This window comes from Vitis riparia, chromosome 4 (assembly GCF_004353265.1).
Source record: "Vitis riparia cultivar Riparia Gloire de Montpellier isolate 1030 chromosome 4, EGFV_Vit.rip_1.0, whole genome shotgun sequence".
NCBI lineage: Eukaryota > Viridiplantae > Streptophyta > Magnoliopsida > Vitales > Vitaceae > Vitis > Vitis riparia.
Genome location: NC_048434.1, coordinates 18,950,750 through 18,974,293, shown reverse-complemented (window position 1 = coordinate 18,974,293; position 23,544 = coordinate 18,950,750). Strand labels below are relative to the sequence as shown.

General features: G+C 34.9%; 2 protein-coding genes across 4 annotated transcripts; one reads left to right on the top strand and one right to left on the bottom strand.

Moving 5' to 3' along the window:
* Nucleotides 1-211: 211 nt before the first annotated feature.
* LOC117912092 (pyridine nucleotide-disulfide oxidoreductase domain-containing protein 2) lies at nt 212-16,502 on the top strand. The gene is made up of 17 exons (XM_034826557.1): nt 212-427; nt 530-842; nt 950-1,111; nt 1,340-1,519; nt 1,741-1,798; nt 2,879-2,929; nt 4,250-4,332; nt 5,280-5,367; nt 6,328-6,369; nt 6,461-6,535; nt 6,672-6,740; nt 7,922-8,037; nt 14,427-14,539; nt 15,114-15,193; nt 15,394-15,514; nt 16,113-16,179; nt 16,293-16,502. The coding sequence occupies exons 2-17, from the start codon at nt 586-588 to the stop codon at nt 16,426-16,428; spliced, it is 1,698 nt and encodes a 565-aa protein (XP_034682448.1). The 5' UTR covers nt 212-427; nt 530-585; the 3' UTR covers nt 16,429-16,502.
* A 2,639-nt stretch (nt 16,503-19,141) lies between these two features.
* LOC117912128 (AP-3 complex subunit sigma) lies at nt 19,142-22,811 on the bottom strand. 3 transcript variants are annotated; one of them, XM_034826606.1, is made up of 8 exons: nt 22,605-22,811; nt 22,462-22,504; nt 22,269-22,330; nt 21,473-21,569; nt 20,660-20,730; nt 19,894-19,985; nt 19,688-19,757; nt 19,142-19,540 (listed from the first exon to the last, which is right to left on the bottom strand). In XM_034826606.1, the coding sequence occupies exons 1-7, from the start codon at nt 22,794-22,796 to the stop codon at nt 19,694-19,696; spliced, it is 621 nt and encodes a 206-aa protein (XP_034682497.1). In that variant the 5' UTR covers nt 22,797-22,811; the 3' UTR covers nt 19,142-19,540; nt 19,688-19,693. The 3 variants fall into 3 exon arrangements, with proteins under 3 accessions (XP_034682497.1, XP_034682499.1, XP_034682496.1); XM_034826608.1 differs by having other exon boundaries at nt 19,142-19,600; nt 19,689-19,757; XM_034826605.1 differs by having other exon boundaries at nt 19,142-19,757.
* Between the last annotated feature and the right edge of the window lie 733 nt (nt 22,812-23,544).

The following is a 23,544-nucleotide window of genomic DNA, read 5'->3' as shown; positions in this document are numbered from 1 at the left end:
GTGTTCTTTCTTTCCGGGTTGAAGGAGAAATATACAAGAACCAATAAAAAGTTCAATGTGAGAGAACACCGTTTTACTTCTGGGCGGTGTTTCTGAGAAAACATATTGGAACAAGGACATGAAGATCATGGCACCAGGAGTGCTCAATTGCCTCATTGGCTAATTTATTTATATGCCCTCTGCATAACACCAGGTGAAGCTCCCTCCCAGCACAATTGGTGCTTGGATTGGGGATCCAACCTTGGTCACGGAGTTTCATGCTGATCATCAGTGTGCAGAGTGGCATCCGCCAGGGTTCCACAACTCCCACCCAATTTGCCTGTTCTTGCGTGTAAAGCACAACCCCAATCCATGATGCTGCTCTTTTGTCATATTGGATGAAATTAAATTAAATACTCATCGAATATATTTCACCATTCTTTTCATGGTAAATAAATGAAATTGGACAAGGGACACTGGTCACGATACTTCACGCTCTCAACTGAAACCCAAAAAGGAATAATAGAATAAAATATTATTGCCACTGCAGTCCACAACTCGAAGCACTGAAAACAGTGGTGACCGGAGACTGAGAAAGGGAGAAAAATGTGGCGAAGGGGTTTTAGCAGCAGCGCCGGCTGCAGTAACGCATTGAAGGAGAAGAAATGGGACGCGCTGGTAATCGGTGCCGGCCACAACGGCCTAACCGCCGGCGCATACCTGGCTCGCGCTGGTCTCTCTGTTGCTGTTCTCGAACGTCGCCACATCATAGGCGGCGCGGCAGTCACAGAAGAAATTATCCCTGGCTTTAAGTTCTCCCGATGCAGCTACCTCCAGAGCCTCCTCCGCCCTTCCGTCATCAAGTCCGACCTCCATTCCTAGTACTTGTTTGCCTTCTTTCTTTGTTATTTGGAACTTGGCTTACAGACTTTTTTATATAAACCATTTTTTGTTTTCTTGGAATAAAAAGGGAATTAGAGTTAGCAAGACATGGATTAAAGTTGTTGAAGAGGAATCCTTCATCCTTCACGCCTTGTGTTGATGGGCGGTATCTTCTCTTAGGCCCTGATACGGACCTTAATTATTCTGAAATTTCAAAGTTCTCCAAACGAGATGCTGATGCCTATCCAAGGTGCTGTTGCTTCTTTAATTTCTTTTAGATGATTATATATGAACAGAGGTGACAATAAATTTCTGACTGGACTTCAAATATTCCACTCAGCTGTAAATGTGGAATCTTTTGTTTCTAAATGCTGTATAAATTAAACATTGTCCGGTGGTGTTTGCCAACCTTAATTTTGTTTATACAGAATGATTATTTATCTATTTATTTGGTTATTGAATTTGTATCCATTGTTAGATATGAGAATCAGCTAGAGAACTTCTGTAAACTCATGGATCCGCTTTTGGATTCACCTCCTCCTGAAACCATGCAAGGGCTTTCATCATTGAATGACCGCATCAAGAATAATGTACGCAAATCAGTTTTTTGGGCTCATTGTCTGCGTTCGGCACTCTCATTGGGACAAAAGGATTTGGTGTAAGGTTCTTTCTTCTAATCTAAAGCCGGCCATTTTATTTTAACACATCAGTATTTGGTCAGTTACTATTGCAACTACTAGAAACAGTGTAACATATCATAAATGTAAGATACTGAAGGTATCCACTTCAATCAAGTTCACGAATTTGTGTTTGAGTAACTTGATTTTTTGTGAGTTGAAGTCTCAACCTTTGCTAATATTTCTTGGTTGATTTGGACAGGGACTTCATGGACCTTTTATTGGCCCCTGCATCAAAAGTTTTGAATAACTGGTTTGAGGTTGTTATGCAATCTTAAATATTGGCATTTCATCTTAAATATTACTATTTACTGCAAAAAGTGAAGTTCAAGTTTATTACCATTCTAGTTTGATGTTTTTCCATGCACATCTTGCATCCCTTTGATTCAAAGTTACTTGAAAACTTCGGACTCTTCTGATTTTTAATCCACTAGTATAGATTTAATGTTTGATGGAAAAAGAGAACTATATTTACTTCAATCTTTAGGTGGCCTATCTATGAGAACTTCTGTATGAAACATGTTTATATAGATATATTTGAATTTATTTGTTATCTGATATTTCTTTCCCATCAGCTTTACTATTTTAAATTTTTATTTGTTATAACCGGTGGTGCCAACATATTCTGGTCTTGTTTCATTGTTAGATTTTATTGATTGGTTGTGTTAGTGAGAGGGTGTTTTGTGTGCTTGTCTGAGGTGTTTCTGTTTTGTTTTGGCTTCCTTTGTATAATTCTCATGTACTTGGGGTGCGTCCCCATCTCTTTGATTGGCGTCTTTTATATATTCTGGTTTGCCCATCAAAAAGAAAATTAAAAATGAAGTTATAACCTTATTTAGGTCTTATGATAAAATGTATGATGCACAGATTATTCTATTTTAAATATATATATAAAGGAATGACTCGGTTTTTTAGAGTTTTCCCTCTGGTTGCCAAGCACGTGGAGGCATTAATGCATGTTGATACTTGTTCAACATACCAATTTCCAATACAGAGTTATCCTACATGTCTAGGCATCTAGTCTCCATGGCTAACTCACAACAATATTGTATGCATGATTTCTATTTTGATAACTTATTGGTCTAATTTTCCAGTAGATTGAAAAACAGCCTCCTTAAATATCAGTTGTTGGACTCTTTAACTAGTTCATGTTAAATGAAAAAGGAGTTTTCACTGTATTTTCTTTAGTTAAAGGAATTGTGCTTACTTGAATTAAAGAATGATATTCTGTCCTTTAAATGGTGAGAAGAGTTTTTGTTGTATTTTTATTTATTTATTTAATAGAGTAGTGTTTACTGACATAAAAATTAATACTCTTTTGCTGATTTTGATATCTACAGACTGATGTCCTGAAGGCAACACTTGCAACAGATGCTGTGATTGGAAGTACAGTAAGAAACTTTTTCTTTTTTTCTAATTTTGTGCATTTGCTTCTTGTATAAGTCATTCTAACCTAACATGCATTCATTTATTTAAGAAGTAATTTTCATTGGTTGCCTCTAGTTTACCTTTTATCTCTGGTAGACTCTGATGTGGTGAGGGATGGTATGTGGAGTTTCTGTGGGATTAAGATTAAATGTGTACAAGTTGAACAAAAGAAAATGGGAACCCATGATAGTAGTGTCTGTTGTCTGACATTTTTATTCTATTGAAAAGGGTTGTGTCTTGTTTTGCTCATTTCACTGCTGCATCTAATGGAATTTTAATATTTAATCTACATTTTTTGTTTGTTTCTTCCTTTCCTGTGAAGGTAATCTTTACCTTGTTCGTTGTATTCTAGATCTTGCTGTGAAAAGACACCTTTTCTTATAATTATATAATATTTTCAATCAAGTTCCACTATCATGCTGTGGAAGATTCTGGGAATATTGGGTTCAGGCATACTGTTTTTGGACTGCCCAAGGCAGGTTCATAGGGTGCAGACTCCTCTTTCTTTGCATAATCATTCTTATATAAAGAGGGATTTGGTGGGATTGATTTGAAAAGTTCACCTCTCTCCCTTTCTCTCTCTCTCACACACATAGACAGATACACAAATTCGCACACAGGCATGCATGCACACACACAGGGAAAGAAGAGATCAAAACAAATGATTATATTTGTTTTATATCAACTTCATTTATCACTTAGAGCTTTCAGAGTTTTGTTTTGTACAGTAGACAGTAAAAAATGGCAGCAAGTTCAAGGATTCATAGTAGCGTAGAAAAGAGAATCCAATGCTCTAAGATGGGTTTGTTGTATCCTAGAGACTGCATGTAGGAATCTACTGCACTGGTTTTACCCAAACAAACGCTTAACATTTTTATGAGAGGAACTCAGCCCATGCCTAGCATATACTATTGAAGATTTTGAGTATTCTTGTATTCTTACTTCTATCATCGCTGTCCCATAAGTCCTGTCAGAATTTATTATAAAAACAGAAGTAGACATGACCACCCTTGATAATGCCCTTGAGGCTTGGCTCAAGTGGAAAAGGGTTGGGGAGGGTTTGGGGGAGGTTCTAGGTTCAAGTCCCAGTGGGGACAAAAAATTTACCTATAAAAAAAAAAAAAAAAAAAAAAAAAAACCTTTGATAACAAGATATGTTGCTTGTTTCAGATCCAATTCTATGAATTTGTCACATTGTTCACAACAACTTGATTAGGTGTTAGACATGTTTCTGCTAAGTTATAAGCATTCATAAATCAGTTTGCCTTAATTTTGTGTTGTAGGGAAGTGTCCACACACCTGGGAGTGGATATGTTCTGCTACATCATGTGATGGGAGAAACCGATGGTGATCGTGGTATTTGGTCGTATGTATCCCAGTTTCAAGCTTTATATGAGTATATTTTAAGGTTTTACTGTAAATCATAGAAATAGGAAAATGTAATGCCTATTATTAATGTTTTTCATCATTGGAAAGGTCACTGCTTACAAGAAGTTTGGAATTTATAAAAGCTAAACACTTTGCTTTAGGAATAGCCACTTTGCATGTACAGAATTGTACGGAAGAAAATGGAGTGGTGAACTATGATGGTACTAATCTAAACAAGTCAACCTATAAAAATTGGATGAAAATAATAATGGGCTAATACCAAATCATAATTTCATTATAAATTGGATTTGTTTAAACATGTCCACACAATTCCTACAAGAAAAGGTGGTTTTGACATTATAGGTTAGCCAACAATTTTCTGCCATTTCTTCTAGGCAGGAGTGGAGCCAAACAGGGCCCAGGGAGGCACATGCTCCCCCTGAAAAATGAAAATAAGATAGTGACTCAGGCAAGGATTGAATCCTTGACCTATGTTATAGATCAAGATAAGGTCACCACTAGGATAAACTGAGTTGTTTATGTTTAATTTTGGCCCCCTGAAATGAATCTCGTACCCTTTGCATCCCCATAATGAATTCCTTGCTCTGCCACTGCTTGTAGGTATGATTTTCTTTTTCCTTCTTCCTAATATTTTTTTTTCCTTTTCAGGGGATGTCATATATTCTGTGATATTAGCATTTAAAGTTTGACAAGTTCAATTGTATAGAATGGATTACTATTTCTTCTTCCTCAAGTTCTTGGGCTTGAATACTGATAAAGACATAATTAATTTAATGTCCTCACTTTGATAGAATTCTTCCAAATATCCTTTGTTCTTTTCTCCTATGGATGAGGATGTCTGAGTTGATGTTCTGCAATTTTAGATAAATGTTGAAAGTTCTTGCTTGGAGAACAAGTATACTTGAGAGATGATATTCCTTGTAGGTATGTTGAAGGTGGTATGGGCTCAGTATCCTTGGCTATTAGCAAGGCTGCTAAAGAAGCTGGGGCTCATGTTGTAACAAGTGCAGAGGTATATTCGTTTTGTACTCACTTTTCTAGCTTTCATAATGCAACTTCCTCTCTATGAAGCAAAAAAGTTTGATTCTATGGGAAATATTTACTTTAGTTCCTGTTATTTCATTTGATTGCATCTTGGTCTAAATTTTGCTGTCAGGCACCACCAATATAGACATGCAAACATGAAACTCCAAGAGTTTTTTTGATGTACTGGGAGGTTTTTATGGAAAGGTTTTGACTGGGATTTTGAAATGGACAGGAGATCCCAAACCTTAAAAGCCTGGACTTTGAATGTGGAGCAGGGCCAGGCTTTCTGGACAAGTACAGTAGTTTAATTTAATTTTTTTTTAAACTGTTATACCAAAAATAATTCTAAAATTACCATAGTTTAGGATTCTACGTGAAACTCATCTTTTTAAAAAGACGAGTTCAATGTAAAAAGTGAACTTGTTTGAAAAGACAAGTTTGGTGTAAAAAATCAACACTTCTTTTCAAAAGAAGTGGTTAGTATAAAAACAAAACAAGTGGTCAAAAGTGTGGTATTTTTGTATTTATTTTTTAAACAACCATCTTTTAATTATATTTTTCTAAAATAATATTCTTTAAAAAAAAATCTGATTAAGGCCCCCCAAAATAGAGCTTAAAGAAAAGGGAAAAATGGAAAAGAAATGGCTCAGTACTTAAAACTGCTAAAACTTTCTTGAAGTTTGTTACATTTTTTGAGCAAAGTGTTAGTTTTGAAATCTTCTAATTCTATAATTATAATAAAAATAATGTGAATCCTGAGTTTAACATGCAGTTTTGCTTTTTAACTATCCTTCTTCCATGGATCACAGTGACTAAGCTGGGATGGTTCATGCTTTGGTCTGAAACCTTTGTCCTTCATTGATTTCTTTTATATTGTCAAGCTGTTTGCATTGGTATTTTCTGGAGCTATCTCATACTATTGTCAAGTATCCATTTTGTTTTTCAGGTTTCACAGTTGATGATTGAGGACTCGGGCAGAGTAAATGGGGTGAGTTTCGCTTTGCAGGTTCCCTAAATCATGTATTTTGAAGCATGGATGAAACTAATTAGATGTTGGGAACATGGCTGGAATTATTTAGGTATTGCTGGCTGATGGGACACGGGTGCATTCTTCAGTTGTTTTGTCAAATGCAACCCCTTATAAGACTTTCATGGTAAACCTTAGAAGAACCTTTTTTGGTTGACTGGGAGAAGCATGGATAAATATTATTATACCAAGAAACCAATGATCTTCTCAAACTATTGTATTTGGATTTTGATTTTGATCATTGTTATGATTTCCTGATACAGGAATTTGTACCTGAAAATGTCCTTCCTGATGATTTTCTCCGTGCTATTAAGTACTCTGACTACAGCTCTGTAAGCTCCATGGATGAATGACTTTCTTTTATTAATAGAAAAGGTTTATGTATATTTTGAATATTAGCTTGACTTTTTTTATTTATTTATGTGACATTGTCTTCACTTAATCTGCTATAGTAGTATTGTTTTGGAAAATCTAGGGGGCATGAATTTGCTTATTAGCTTCATCTATGGTGTTCTATATTGGTGTAGAGTGTTTAACATTCAACTCAGTAATGGTTGGGACACCTATGATTGATAGATCACATAGAATGGAGGAATGCATCTCATTTAGTCTTTTTGTTAATTCTGAGCAAAGCTAAGATAATTGGATATGACATGAGATGATGATTGCACAGTAGGCTGTTTTATTTGTTCGTTTGGCTGACATTTCCCCGCTTTCGAAATTCTTCTTCATCATTAATGAAAGCCATGTCTCATGGTAGGCAAGGGATAAAATTATATGTTTAATGGTTTCCCTTAATTAGTATTTTGACAAATTTTTAGACATTAGTAGATATAAATAGAGAAAATCTTATTAATTCTTCTGTGATTCAAGGCTTTTTTCCATCTGTGAGAGCCAATTCCATTAATCTGTATTTGGGTCTGCCTGTTCTCGTGTTTTCTTACAAAATCATCTTGAGTTTATATGATGTTTCCCGAAAAAGAAATCATGAAAAATTGAAGGTATTTAATAAAAAGGTGGATGAGAATTTGATATGTTGAATGGGGAAAAAACCCTGTGGAATAACCCAAGGATCGTGGGGATTGTGCTAACAACTTGGTCTCTCGTTTACCTATCCATTTTGTGCTGCTTCCTCTGCAAAATGTCAATTTACTCATCTAAAATCAGAATGTCACAGGGGGGACAGCATCAAACTATTTATTTTAGTTGGATTGGTTTTTTTGTTTTTTTTAAAGGTAGGGATTGAGCATTGTCAGTCTTATCCAGAGAGGTTAGTGGTGTCTTTTCTCAAGCTTCAGAAATTCAAATCCTTTGAACTTCAGTTCTCAAAAATTAGACAATAGACTGATCGAGGTCATTTTTCCAGTTCTCTAATAATACCAAATATGATTAACAAAGAACTGCTTACTGTAGTGGGACAACTTCTTTCCAGTACTTTTTGTGCTTGGACTGGTTTCTGATTGGCCATTCTTAAGAATATTAGAATTTTATGTGCTGTCATTTGCTGGAACAGGGAACTACCAAAATGAACTTAGCTGTTGATACATTGCCTCAATTTCAGTGTTGTAAATTGAGCCACCCTGATGCAGGTCCTCAACATGTGGGTACCATTCACATTGGTTCTGAGAGGTACGCTGTTAGTTCAGTATGTATTGTTTTGTTGGTTTTGGTTCCATGTGTTTTCTGGTCTGCCTATATCTTGGAAATGTTATCAAAAGAGGGGGAAAAACAGTTTTCAATCTTTAACCACTGTATTGTGTGCCCAAGCATAACAAGGGAGAGGGTTGCGTCTGGGAAAAGCTTTCTGCTAATTTTCTGGCCAGTTAATGTAACATGTAGCTGACTTGAAAAATGTTTGAATGATAGGTGTTACTATTTTTGGATGCGCTTTTGCTTCAATTTTTCTAAAGTACTTACTCAGTGGAACAACTGCTAAAGTCAGTTGCAATTTGTTAATTGTGACATTTGGATAAAAAGGAAGCTGGCATGAGGTGGAAAAAAGGCTTAATATTTCTGCCATTATTTCAGCTGTGAGTTCAGGCAGGGAACTTGTATTGCTGCTACAAATAACTGTAGGAATGAGGCTTGAATGATGATGATGGTAATGGTAGTGATGGAGGTGGTTTTAATGCATGATCAGTGAACCACCCTTTTGCTGCTATTTTGCCTTGATCTTCTATAATTTATCATAATCAAATTTTGTATCTCTACTGTTATATTCTTTGTGTTCATCAATGCCGACCAATTTGTTCTCTATTCCCCATGGTTTGAGGATGGATGTTCCCTTTTATCTTTATTTTTTATTTTTTTAGTCATGGAAGCCTAATGTCACGGACTTAGTCGTTCACTAAGCTCGTGCGGCACTTAGGCAAGTCAAGACGCTTGATCTTGCTAAGTCAGCCTTGATCCCCAATGCTTAGCTTGCTCGGCTAAGACACTTGCGACTCAAAAGCTTAAGAAGCTTGGTAGGCAACTCTTGAAAGAATGGAAGCTTTCACTAACTCAAGAAAACCTTTACAAGTGCTTGGATGCTCACTTGCTTGGTGCCTTGGCCAAATGAGGCCCTCACCTATTTATAGGCACCAATGGAACTCTCTGGAACCTTGGAGGGTTCCTTACAACTCAAGACTATTCTAGAATGTCCTACACCATTCTAGGTACAAGCCTATATACAAGTATATACAAGAGTCTTCTAGATTTCTCTAGAAAGCCCCGGACTCCTCTCATGCCTTCCACCATGGTGTAGAATTGTGTGGATTCCTCCAGACTTCTCTAGAACCTTCCACACTCTTCCCACTCTAGGAGTCTCTAGAGCTTCCTTGCTCTATATAAGGCCATGGGGAGGCTCATTTGGATCAGCTTGTGACACTAAGCTGTTTTTCGCAAGGTTATGGAGGGTGGTTTCATCAAAGACTTAATGTGGATGGGAGAGATAGAGTTGGGATTGAGATTTCTCTCCTGTTTTTGCAGATGACTCTATTGTTTTGTGGCGCAGATGGACGTCATAAGACCAAATTTCATTTGCTTTGAGGAAAATCACCCAAGAGGGAAGGGGTGGGGGGTGAATTAGGTTTTTGAAAACTTTTATAAGCACACTTAATTTAAGCAAATTATAGAGCGTGATAAATATAAAGTGATAAAAGATAGAGAAAGCAAACGCGGGATATATAGTGGTTCGACACTTTTTGCCTACATTCACTCTCCTCAAGCTCCAACCAAGTGAAGGTTCCATTAAACTGAAGCTTCAACCAAACCTCTAAGTCCTTACAATTGGATTTCTTACTCTAATAGGCACTACAACTTCTTCTTAAAGTATAACCTCAACTTGAAGCACTTCACTCAACCTTACTTCAATACATGGGAGTCAAATGATTCCTCAACCTAGCATATTGAATGTATAAATACAAGGAAATCTAGGATGAATAAATGAGTGCATTAGAAATGGTTTGCAAGTGATGGTTTAATGCACCAAAAGAAGAAAGAGAGTTTTGATGGTGATAAACAGGTGATTGAGGATGAGGTGGATGAGGTGCACAAGTTTTTATTAGGCCTCGATGGAAAGAGTGTTCAGCGGGATGTGGAAGATAAGGTGCTTTGGATAGAGACTAAACGTGGGAAGTTTTCCATTAAGTCTCTCTACAAAGCCTTAGTTTTAGGCCCTCTAGTCTCTTTTCCATCGAATGTTATTTGGAAAGCCTATGTGCAACCCAAAGTGAGTTTTTTTGGGTGGGAAGCAACATGAGGAAAAGCTCTTACTTTGAGCCAACTTCATAAAAGAGGATGACCTTTAGCGAATAGATGTTATCTTTGCCAAATGCATGAAGAATCGATAGATCACATCTTCCTCCATTGTGCTAAGATAAGGACTTTATGGGTGTTGTTTTTCTCTCTTTTTGGGGTGCAATGGGTGCTGTCAGCCACAATTAAGGTGACGTTTTTAGCCTGAGACGGGTCATTTGTGGGAAAAAAGAGAAAAAAAGTTTGAAGAGCGGACCCCTTATGTATTTTTTAGACGGTTTGGAATGCAAGGAATAGAATTGCGTTTGAAGATGATGTGCTGTCAATCCAAAGACTTAAGAGTTCTTTTGTTTTCTTTTTTTGGTTGGAGACAAAATTGTTCATAAAAGATGGTCCTTCAACTTTAGTTGGTTTCATTGATTAGGTGGGTTCTTGTTGAGGGTGGGGTTTTTCTTGCTCCTCTGTGTTTAACAACTATTTGTTCCGGTTGGGGAGGGGTGAGAGGGGAGGGGAGGGGGTTGTGTTTCTACTTTGTACACTTTGAGTTGCTGTTTTGGCGGTTCTTTTCAATACAATTTTATCTCTTTTATTTATATATATATATATATATATAAAAGGTGGTTGAAGAGTTAGATGCAAGTATTCTCTATGCAATAAATGAAGTAGACCTTTCAATTTATAGGTTTCTAGCCTCAGGCACCAAAAAAGGCACCAACGAGCCTTTCTTGGTCAAACTCCAATTTGATCGGTTGACTAGCTGTTGGGCATTAAATGCACTACAAGTGACCATTGGGCTTGATTGGACCTTGACCGGGAAGAGGTGTCCCTCAACTAGGAAAGGGTTCCCCTTGACAGGGAAAGCAACCTTTGTAGAAGAGAGAGGAAGTTGGTGCACCATTTGATTGGTCCTTGATTGGGAAAGGGTAACCGATTTGACCGATTCCCAACTGGCCTAGCCATGACCAATTGGCCACTTTTTGCCCGAAAACCCATCTTTTTCAATTCCTTTTTCTTCTAACACTTAGGTAAGGTCTTAAGTACCTTAGTAGATCAGGTTTAAATAAAGTGAGAATACTTGGGTTTTAAAAAAAAATAAAAAATTTAATGCATAAATCGAGTATGAAGTGATGCATGATTTAACATAAAAATCCTAGGTGCACCCACATATTGACCTTACAAAGGATTCCTAGGTTTGAATGGTCTTCATGCACACTTGAACTTGCACTCCTTGGATCCTTAGATGATTATCTTAATTTTTCATTCAAATTTCTAAAATAAAACCTGAAAACTCATCTTGATTTTAGTCATTAGTAAATTAACCATGATTTGTTATCATCAAAATGTGCTTAAGAGAACCCTTGGGCTAACAAAGCGGTTTCTGGAGTTAAACTTAATTTACATAAGGGTGACCTCATCCTGGTTGGGAAGGTGGCAAATATAAAGTTGTTAGTTGCAAAGTGGGGAAATTATCTTCCATTTATTTAGGATTGCCAAAAATGTTAGGTGCTCCTTTCAAATCACTATCTATTTGGGATCTAATGGAGGAAGGTTTAGTTGAATGGTAGTTTGTTGGAAAAGGCAATTTTTTCCTACAATGGAAGTTCACCTAGATCAAAATAACACTTTTCAGCCACCTTATTTACTTTATATCAGAGCTTTCGATCTCATGGGTTGTCAAGACTAGATTGAAGAAGATTTAGATAGATGTCCTTTGAGGAGGTAGTAATTGTGAGAAAATGTGTCATTTGGTTAGATGGTCAATTGTTTGCTCAAACAAAAGAGGAGGTTTGGGGGGATCATAAGGCTTGTAAAGCTCAAAAAAGCTGTAGTGGGGAAATGGCTTTGGAAGTACACAAAAGAGTAGGATTTTCTACGGAGAAGAGTCATCCAAAGCAAATATGGGGAGGTGGAAGGAGGTTGGATCTCAAAGGTACATGGTAAAAGGTATGAGATCAATCCCTGGAAGGCTATATGAAAAGGATCCGAAACATTTCAAGCTTGTATAAGCATTATTGTTGGTGATGGATCTCAAATGAGGTTTTGGTTTGATTCTTGGTGTGGGGATCCCCTGTTGAAGGAATCTTTTCCAGTTTTATTTGGTATTTCCTCTTGCTATGATGCTAAGGCAGCTGATTTTTGGGAGAGTGAGAGTAACCATATCATTTGGTTCCTTTGTTTTGGGAGAAATTTTCAGGAGAGAGTTGGGATTGGTGCATGCTATTCTTCAGTGCATTCAGTCTGTGGTAGTGAGGGTGGTTGTGCTGATTTGGGATAGAGGCTAACTAGAAATGGAAAGTTTTTTGGTAAAATCTTTGTATACAAATTTTGAGTCCAAGGGTGCAAGGCTCTTTTCCTAACAAGGAAGTTTGGGTCCCTTTGGTGCCTTGTAAGGTCAGTTTCCTTGCTAGGGAGGCTACTTGGGAGAGAATCTTACTTCTGATCATCTTAAAAGGCAGGTTGGGAGGGAGTTGGTGTTTCCCCTGCAAGCAAGATGAGGAATCAGCCAATGATATTCTCATTCATTGTAGGGTGGTCCATAGTTATGGTCCTTGGCGTTCTCTCATTTTGGTGTATTATAGGTGTTACCTCATTCAATGAAGGAATTGTTGTTAGGTGGGTCTGGAAACTTGTGGGAAGGGCAGGAAGAGGTTTTGGAGGATTATCCCTCTGTGGCTGTTTTGAATCATATGGAGAGATCATGATACAAGCTGCTTTGAAGTTTTTGGAGAGCTTGAAACTGAAAGTGAAAATCTCTTTTCTTGAACCTTGCTGTCATGGTCTAATATGGTTTCAAATTGTAACTTCAAATCCCTTTTAGATTTGGTTGACTGTTTAGGTGAGGTTAAAGATGTTGCTAGTGCCTTTGGTCATTGCATACTTTCCGTCTACATAGGATGCATCCCCTATTCTTAGGTGCTTTCCAATAAAATCATTATTGCCTATCAAAGAAACTAATTTACTGCAAAATCAGATCTACTATATCCCTAACCTCAGCTGTTGTCACCCTTGTTAACCTTATTTGGCATGGCAGCTAGACGTAGTTAAAATTCCCAGCAACAGCTGCCATTCTTCAATAATTTGTATCTTTAAATAATCTACTCTCAAATCCTAGCTGACCGTAAGTCAGACATAATAATACCATGCCACTACTTGATTAATTAAGCTTTTGTCCAGATCTGCTAGTGCCACTATCTTGTTCAGTCCTTACTAAATTCTTTATACTGCCCTAATCCCCCTCCTTAGGCAGCCACAGATTTTACTCTAACAATACATGCATTATTAGGCCCCAGTTGAATCCTTGTTTCTTGGCTTCAGTCTTCAGTTGCCGCCGTATTTTAATCCTTATAGCTATAAAATTTTTATCCTTTCAACCTTAAATTCAAACACTTGGCATATCCACTGTAGTTCTAATAATCTTAGAACTTAATAAATCCTGACTTTGGTTCTTAGCTGTTGTTTGGTGACCAAAATAAGTGCTTTAAAGTGAGAAAAATAGGTGGTCCCATCCATGGAGCCTCTTTGGTTATATGAATTGTTTGTCACATAAAAAATAAATTTCAGCTGAAAACATCTGAAACTTTTTAGAGAGACAAACCTGGTTTCAGACTAAGCGCAGAACACACCAAGTGAAACGTTTTATCTTTGAAATATCATTTCTACCATCTTTTTTTCACCAACTCTATGCATACCTGTCATTAAATAATAAAACAAAATCCCTATCTGTTTGCTCATGCTACTCTGATATACCATTTTGGTTGGTGAGGCTGTAGATATGTGATTGGGAAAAAAGATTTCTTTACAGTTAGCTAAATGACTGGAAAAAGATTGATTTTTGAAATAATACCTTTTCTTTGACCTGTCAATATTCTTTTTTAATCTTTTGCTTGTCCAAAATTATTTGTCTTGAGTCCAGCAAGACCTTTGTGTCTCCATTCTTCTATTGGTATTCAGCCTCTTTATTTTCCCTCTTGTTTTCTTTCTTTTAGTCTAACTGATTTCTTTGCCCAATACAAATCCCATGATACAGGAAAAGTGAGTAAACAGATTCCTACTAAAGGTCTTCAAAATATTGAATTGATGTTAAAAATATATTTAACATTTTTATTCACCTCTCAAAAAAATAAATAAGTAAATAATTGGCAGTAATAATTTATGTTAAAATTTCAGTACTTATTTTGATAAAAACAATCCTTTGGTTTTCTTGTGAATTCCTTAATCTCCTTCCTACATCCATAATTCAAAGATAATCCCGTGCCTTATCATTTCTCTCTTCTTTGAAGTATGGAGGAGATTGACTCAGCTAGTCAAGATGCTACGAATGGCATACCATCACAGAGACCAATTATCGAGATGACAATTCCTTCTGTATTGGACAAGACTATTTCTCCACCTGGTAAAACCATCCTCCTGATGCATTTATGATATTTCATTTCCCATAGCATTTTGCTGTGTTTGTTTGATCTTTTTTTTTTTCTAACCTTTTCTGGCATTGCATTTTCGGAGAACAGAAAGTGGAATGAATAACTACCAGGATTTCTGGAATTTGCTCCCATGTTGCAGCAAACATGTTGAAAAAGTCCTATTAACTGATAATCATCCAACTTTTCCTGCATTTGCAGCTTGTTCTTTAAAGGCATAAAATACACGAGAGAGATGTTTGTGGGTTGTTTGCTAAATTTTTTCCTCTCTTCTGATATATCAATAGCTGTTTTGTGTTCTTGCCCTGTTATCTTCATATGAATCTTTGAGCAATACTGTATTAAATAGTTCAATGTGTAGTACCTGAGAGGATCTAGAGTCATCCATTGTAAGGTCTTTTGTGCTTGCTTAAATTTGTTTCCTCTCTTTTAATTCAGCAGCTGTTTTTTCTCTGGTGTATAAATATCTCCCTATTTGTCATTGCTTAGTTTCTAACAATCTGACAATCAGCTATATGAGTATTAATTGATAGTTAAATTTCTTTGTAGGTCAGCATGTGATCAACTTATTTATTCAATACACACCCTATAAACCTTTGGATGGCAGCTGGGAAGATCCTGCATATAGAGTAAGTTGAATTTACTAGTTGCCTTGTTCCACATCTGAGCATAGCATGTGAAGCATTAAGATTTTATTACATTGGTTCCTCAGCCATTTTTAATTTCAAATGTAGCATTATTATGTTCTATGCTATTGTTGATCCTAATGTTTGCATCAAGTTGTCATAATTGAGTGCAGATCCTTTGTAACAAATAATGGTCTTTGCAGGAATTATTTGCACAGAGATGTTTCAACTTGATCGATGAATATGCCCCTGGTTTCAGCTCAACAATACTTGGCTATGACATGCTGACTCCACCAGACCTTGAAAGGGAAATTGGTCTCACAGGTATTTTTACTTGGTTGGCACTGATTTCTGCACTAATCTTGGAAGGGAACAACTCCCCACCCAAAAAAACACACGCATGCACACAATAAAAAGGAGAAAACAATGCACAGCAGGAATCTTTTCCTTGTGCATAAGTTTCAGCTTTCTCATTAATTGTAAGTTTATTTGCAAAATGAGTACCAGCATATATAAGAATTGCAAGATGCTTCTGGATATTTATTTTGTAGGAAAATAACAAGTTTCGGTATGAATGGGTATACGGAAGAGGCTTGCATCCTATTGAATTCAAGTTTCATTTCTTTATACTCATATCCTGGAATATGTCCAATCAGGGAAAAAAAATCTAATTTTAGATTCTTTCTTACGAACTTGAACGTTAGGAGAAGAGGGGTATGCAGGAAATGCTTGTGTGGTGTTCTTCACCTTAAATATCCAAGTATAGGTGTTGGTGTTGTTTCTTTGATTTTGGAAGTTCCCAACCTCAAATCATTAAATTGTCCACGGGAAGTAATTTTATTTGACAAGCATGAAAACTTGTTAGCCTGTTAATGTGATGCTCTGTGGGGGCAGTCTTAGATTCTTGAATGATTTTTCACAGGAGGGAATATCTTTCATGGTGCCATGGGGTTGGATTCTCTCTTCCTCATGCGACCTGTAAAAGGATGGTAATTATTTTTTACTGAATTGCAAGTTTAGATTTTTCCTGTTGCCCCGTGATTGTGTGGGAAAGGATGAAACAATTTATGTCTTTGTTTTGGTTTTTGAAATTGGAATACAGGTCAAACTACAGGACTCCACTGCAGGGGCTTTATTTGTGCGGGAGTGGGGCTCATCCTGGGGGTGGTGTGATGGGTGCCCCTGGTCGTAATGCCGCGTCTGTGGTACTTGAAGATGTTAAGAAATCATTCAACTGATAATGCTCATTACCTAAAGATATCATTGATATAATAAAATTGGGATCACCTTCTCAGGCCCCCCTTTTATCTCTGGTTATTTTTCTTTTATACGTGGGTTGTATGATTATGGACGTAAAATGGGCTGACATGGGGCTGGGCCCACTATTCCAATCTCTCTTTTCTCAGCAAGCTCAATGCCCGATGCTACCGAGGGCACAAGGCCCGAAGCCCAGGGTCCACAGCCCATGGTCCGTTTTGTAAGGCCTTGGGCTTGGGCTAAGACTGCAAGCCTCATGCACCCAAGCCCAAGATCAAGACCATTACTAAAACTTCAGGAGTTTTGGGTCAAAATGGCCCATTTTAAAAAAAAAATGTAACATCTAGTCACTTTTTGAAACTTATGTTCAAAGTGGCCTATTTGGTGCCACATAAGCACCATATCATTAAAAAATATTTTTTTTTCATCATTTTAATTAAAGCCGCAATTGATAACCGCGGCTTCATTTTTAAACTAAAACCGTAGTTGGCAACTGCGGCTTTAGTTATTTTTTTAAAAAAATTAAAATTTAATTAAAAATTATTCAATTACAATTTATTATTGAAATTTAAAAAATATACTTAAATAATAAATTATTTATATTTATATTTAAAAATCTAGTTACACATAGGTTTCATATGAGATTATATATGTTTTTTATTTTCCACTATAGTAATATTTAGTGAATAATTTTTGTGACTTTAATTAAACTATTAAAAATTACATTTTGTAGTAGACTTTGTGTAATTAATTTCATTAACTAATTTTGTAAAAAAATCTATATATGACAACTACGGCTTAAGAGTATACTATTATTTCGATAAAGATAAATTTGTCATAATACAAATAAATTAATATTTTAAAAAACAAAAAATTAAATATTTTAAGTTAATAAATTATAAAATTTTATATATTATTTATATGTTATATAAGTTTATTATTTTAAGATTATTAATTTATTAATAAATAAAACATTCATTTATAATATCTTCTATTTATTAATTTATGTTTATTGAACGAATACTAAATTCTTAAGTTTAAATATAAATAATTTATTATTAAAGTATATATTTTTAATTTCAATAATAAATTATAATTTAATATTTTTTAATTAAATTTGAAAGTAAAAAAAAAAAATTATAATTGAAATCTCAGTTATCAACTGTGACTTAAAAGTATACTATTATTTCGATAAAGATAAATTTATCATAATACAAATAAATTAATATCTTAAAAAACAACAAATTAAATATCTTAAATTAATAAATTATACAATTTTATATATTATTTATATGTTATATAAAATTATTATTTTAAGACTATTAATTTATTAATAAATAAAATATTCATTTATAATGTCTTCTATTTATCAATTTATGTTTGTTGAAGTAATACTAGATTTTGAAGTTTAAATATAAATAATTTATTATTTAAGTATATTTTTAAAATTGTAATTTAATAGTTTTTAATTAAATTTGAAAGTAAAAAAAAAAATTATAATTAAAATCTCAGTTATCAACTACGGCTACTATTATTTCGATAAAGATAAATTTATCATAATACGAAATAAATTAATATCTTAAAAAACAACAAATTAAATATCTTAAATTAATAAATTATACAATTTTATATATTATGTATATGTCATATAAGTTTATTATTTTAAGATTATTAATTTATTAACAAATAAAATATTTATTTATAATATCTTTTATTTATCAATTTATGTTTGTTGAAGTAATACTAAATTTTTAAATTTAAATATAAATAATTTATTATTTAAGTATATTTTTTAAATTTCAATCATAAATTGTAATTTAATAATTTTTAATTAAATTTTAAAATTAAAAAAAAAACTAAAATCGTAATTGGCAATTTCGGCTTTAGTTCAAAAATGAAGCCGCGATTGGCAACTGCGGCTTTAGTTCAAATATGAAGCCGCATTTGCCAACTACGGTTTTAACTAAAATGATGAAAAAAAATATTTTTTAATGATATGACACCTACATGGCACCAAAAAAGCCACTTTGAACATAAGTTTCAAAAAGTGGCTAGATGTTACATTCTATTTTAAAAATGGGCCATTTTGACCCAAAACTCCTGAAGTTTCAGCTTACCTTTTCTTTGGGCTAAGAACAGTTCAATGTCTAGATCTGTGTCTCAATCTCGCGTGCGCTCTGTTCTCACTATGCATTAATCACCCTTGGTCTTGCCTTAGAGGGCTTTTGGTTTTCAAATTTCTATTATCCATCCATAAGCCCTCAGGCCAAGTTACTTGCGTCCAATGGATCTGTCGTAATAACTGTCAAAAAACAGACACAAATAGCCAATTGGGCCTAGAACATTGGGCCAAGCCCAAATAGCCACATTTACACGCTCATGAATTGTAGTCCACAAGCTTTACTATTTGCCGTTAGAAGCACCCAACCAAGTTAAATATACTCTCCTCTACGTGCCTCGCAATCAATTGTCAGTTTCTTACTCCCGAGCACAAGACAAATTGGGCTTGTCACTTGTGGAGCAGGCCCAAGCGACCCAGCTTATACATCATTGTACAGGATCGATCAGAAGCGTTCATTTCAATTATTAGTTTTGTACCCTATGGGCCCAATATCAAGCCAGACTATGGACGTCCACTCGCGTTCTTGTGATTTTCAATCCTATGGTCACTCCTCGACTGATTTGACATCCAGCTTGGCAAAATTTCTCTTGATAATTCATGCAACAGAAGCACCATAGAGAACCCATAACAACAGGTTCATCCTAAAACATATTATCTACAAACATTAATCAACCTACATGAGCTTGGAATAAAGGATGTCTAGAAATGATTGAGAATATGCTCACAGTTCTCTTGGTAAATCAAACTTACATTCTGACAAGGACTTTATTACATACAAAAAAGTGGAGCACGCCATAGCCCTGGCCTTCACCTCTTCAAATCTTGCATCCTTAGGCAGACCCAGTAACAGACATACTAGGTGGTAAACAGCCCAGCAACCATTGTTGATCGCTCACGAATAAACCATTTTTTGAACTTAAAAAGGTGCGAGGGAACTGCCAATACTGCACATCTATGAGCCATCAACTTATCTGAGGTAATGAAAAACAAGTCCAGTGTCACTAGAGCATCCAATGACTTCTATTCATGCACACCAATATAACAATCAATTATCCCCGTTCAAATTTATTTTCAATGTGTAATGCTGGGACGATCACAACGAGGCCTCTTAAACTCACATGCTATCAACTTCGCCAACCAGAAATGGCCTTAGGGACAAGTGTGATAGTATTTGAGGATGTTTCCAACCTGCATCAGGAAGGTAACAACATTGATACACAATTCCAGTGTTACACCAATACAGACAGAAACAGAGACACAGAAAATTCCATTGACACCAACACACACAAACAGAAACAGACAAAAGCAGAGAGAGAGAGAGAGCCTTGATATTTCTTCAACAGCCTTCATAACTTCTGCAGAACTTGTTTCTAGCACTTGACCGCCAAAAATGATCTCATCCAAAATAGTATGCAACTGCAAAACATTAAAAATATTAATAGCAGGCAAAGCAATAACAAGAAAAAGCACATTTACTGAAAATGTTTAGAATTTGCACAGGAAGGCCTCAGTGAAGATGCAACTGGGTGGAGCTGTGTGGAAGGGTAATTATTTAACCTCTTATAGCAGACAAGAAAAACAAGAAAATGAATGTATACTGAAAATGTTTAAAATTTGCATCTGGGGGGCCTCAGCGAATATACAATTTGGTGGGCCAGTAATTATAAAAAGAAATACCAAATAGTATGGTAATGATGCCAAAACAAGTGTATCTTGTGACCCTTCTAAGACAACATTTAGGCGTTGGCAAAGAAGCACACTTCTAAGTTACAGGTTCGAATTTCAAGAATTACCAAATAACTTATAGAATTGGTTCAGTTCATTCAACTAGGAAGTTGGAACAGAATGAACAACTATCCAAGTCAACCCAAATAACTTGAGTTAGTCTTCCAGGATGGTAGTGCAAGACAGGCAGTATATTTAATTTTATAAGTGAAGTACCATCATGGGCTCAACCATTGCAAAAGGTTTGTGATCATTGTACAGCAACATAGAAAATAATGTTAGTCAATATTTGATCTGCTAATAAAGTACCCATTTCCAAGCATTAAAAGTGACACCAAGCAAAATGAGGGAGGAGAAAATATCACCTTGCTATAATTGAACACTATGTCAAGCTCGCATACATTTTTGAAGCACTTGTCCAATGTTTCCACCAAAACTGAAGGCAGAAGAGTCAAGAGTAAACAAATGATATGACCATTAACAAATATCAAAAGCTGTTGTATTTTAGCTTATTTGATATGAAGATGATATGCTGAATGAACATGGTCTTTCACCCTCATCAAGAGCTCCAAACTGTTAAAACATAGAGCAACTAGACATGAATCCAGATAATCTATGAGGTAAACAACCTCCTAAAGTAGTCATAAAACAAGTTCTCAATTGGAAAAATTAAGCTGCTAACTGAGAGCAATAAAGGTTAACCTTCGCCAACTGAAGCAAAAGAAATTAGACGCTTAAAGCATTCAGAAAACAAACACTTAAGATATCCAATTATTCTGGTTGGGCCATGCCCAACTAAAACTGCATACAAAATCTAGTGAACGTCAACCATGATGAATATCAGTTTCTTCAAGTCCAATATCAAAGACAAGAGCATGGACATACTAGAATTATTGATTTTGTTATTCCTTTTTAAGTGGGTAAAATGTTAATCAAGATAGGTGAACCTTGAAGTTCCTTCCTAGTCCGTCAAGTTTACCCTCTTCCAGGTCAGGTAAGTAAAGCTAATCAAAATAAGATTGCAAATATCTAACAGTCAATTTTTTTTTCATGAGTCTTCCTATGTTCAGAGAGACAACTTTTTCCACAGGAGAGACATTTGACAACTTTCTTTCTATATATAAAGACTTGAAATGGTGCATGGTTTCCAGTAGACAACAAAAAGTTTTAGCACATACCTTGTATCAAATCAAGCATGGCTAACTCATTTTCAGAACTATCAAATACAAAGACAAAATAGAGAGTTGCATAGTGCTTGTACACAAGGCGAGTATCCTACAGGACAGAAGATAAAATGTATATAAGTTTTAGGTCAGAGGAGTTATGGAATAACAAAACATAATGCCACGTATACATATATACATGAAAAAGTATGCCAATATAAATGTTGCTTTAAAGTGTTATAGATCATATGGACTTCAAAGACAAGATAAGCTACTCATAGTTTCAAAACTAATTTTGGAAGTCATGACATTGGTGTGGACAACAGATTTTAACCTCAAATTCTCTGTCCAGATTTGTGAACTAGAGAAATCAGAGACGAGATTATGTCTCAACCAAAATGGGTATGATAAATTTTCTAGGAAAGAGGATAAAAATTGTTGAGGGTTTTAGAGAGGTCAGATATATCCAATTCCTCATCCATTGCAAGTCAATAAACCTGTGAAACTCCACTACACTGAACCATTTGTCCTAGCTAAGGTAAATTTCCTAAAAATGAAATAAAATAAAACTGCAACCTAATTATGAAGACTGAATAACCAAACAAAGGTTAATTGTATAAAAGCATCTTTGGCAGGGATTTTCCATACACGCATAGACAATGGATTTTATAGGTTGATTTAGAGAAGAATAATCTACCGTCATAGACACATCAGAGTTCAAAATCAACACATAGAAATAACTAGAAGAAGTCGAGGATTAATTGTTCTCCTCCAAAAAGGCCAGAAGAGAAGAGTAAGAAGAGAACAATACCGGACCAAAAACCGAATCCGCCTCCACAAAATTGCTGACGTTCTCAGCTCTACTGCATAAGACTGTATAGAATTAAAAAAGAAAAAGGAAAAATCAAAGCCAAAGCACAGATAGATCCTAGGAATGTAACAGAACATCTAATTTAATATACAAAGAAATTCAAGATCAATCAGAAATGAGAGAGAGGAGAGACCTCCAAAGACGCGCCGAATGAGTTCTTGCTGCTTCTCCGGAGGCTGACCTCACAAAATCAAACTCAAAAACGATTAGGAAAAGGACAGATGAGATAGAATCCTTAGATTGAGAAATTCATTCGAAAAGAAGAGAGAGAGGGACCATGTAATCGTAAAATTTGGTGAGGCGGGGCTTGCCCTGTGTGTTCATCACTATCACCGCCCGTATCATGTCTTCCTCGCTATCCCCTCTTGCTACGTGCCCCACTCCTCCTCTGCCTCTGTATATAGATTTTGGGAGAGTCGTCGCCCAAACCAACACTACTACTCTCCCTTGTTTATTCCGGATGGGCATTTTCGTAACATAATCTACTTTCAGAGGGCATTTTAGGCTTTTAGTCTGCCTGTAGCTGCATTGCAGGTGTTAAATGGAGGAAAATACTTCTTAAATATACCAGCCTAATCCCTTGTACATGCCTATAAGATTTTTAATTGTTTTTAAAAATAAAATTCTTACAATATTTTTAAAAAAGTAATTAAAAATATTTAAATTTATTAAAAAATTTTTGGATAAATTCTTAAAAAATTATTTTTAAAAAAGATTAAAAACTGATTTTAAGAATAAAGTACAAACAACATAATACTTTTATTTTATATAATAATAATATAGATAGTATGAAAATTCTAAAATATATGCAAAAAAATCTATAAAAAAAATATTGCTCTCTTTAAAATATATGAAAATTTCATTTTAAAAATGTTATTATTAATATTAAATTTTAATGAAAATTTTATTAATTACTTTCAACGAAATTCCTAAAATGTTATATTAATAATAATAAAATAAAATAGGAAAATAAAAATAAAACTAGAAATAAATTTAAGTTATAGAAAATATTTGTTTTTATTTAAAATTTAATTTATTCAATTATAAAATATATAAATTAAATTAAATTAGAAAATTTGAAAATTAAAAAGATATAATTAAAAGTTTATTAATACGTATATTGTGCATTCCTTTTTTAATTTTTTTTAATAAAAAAAGAAATGAAAATATATTCAAATATTTCTAGAAAAGAAATTAAAAAATATAATTGTGACAC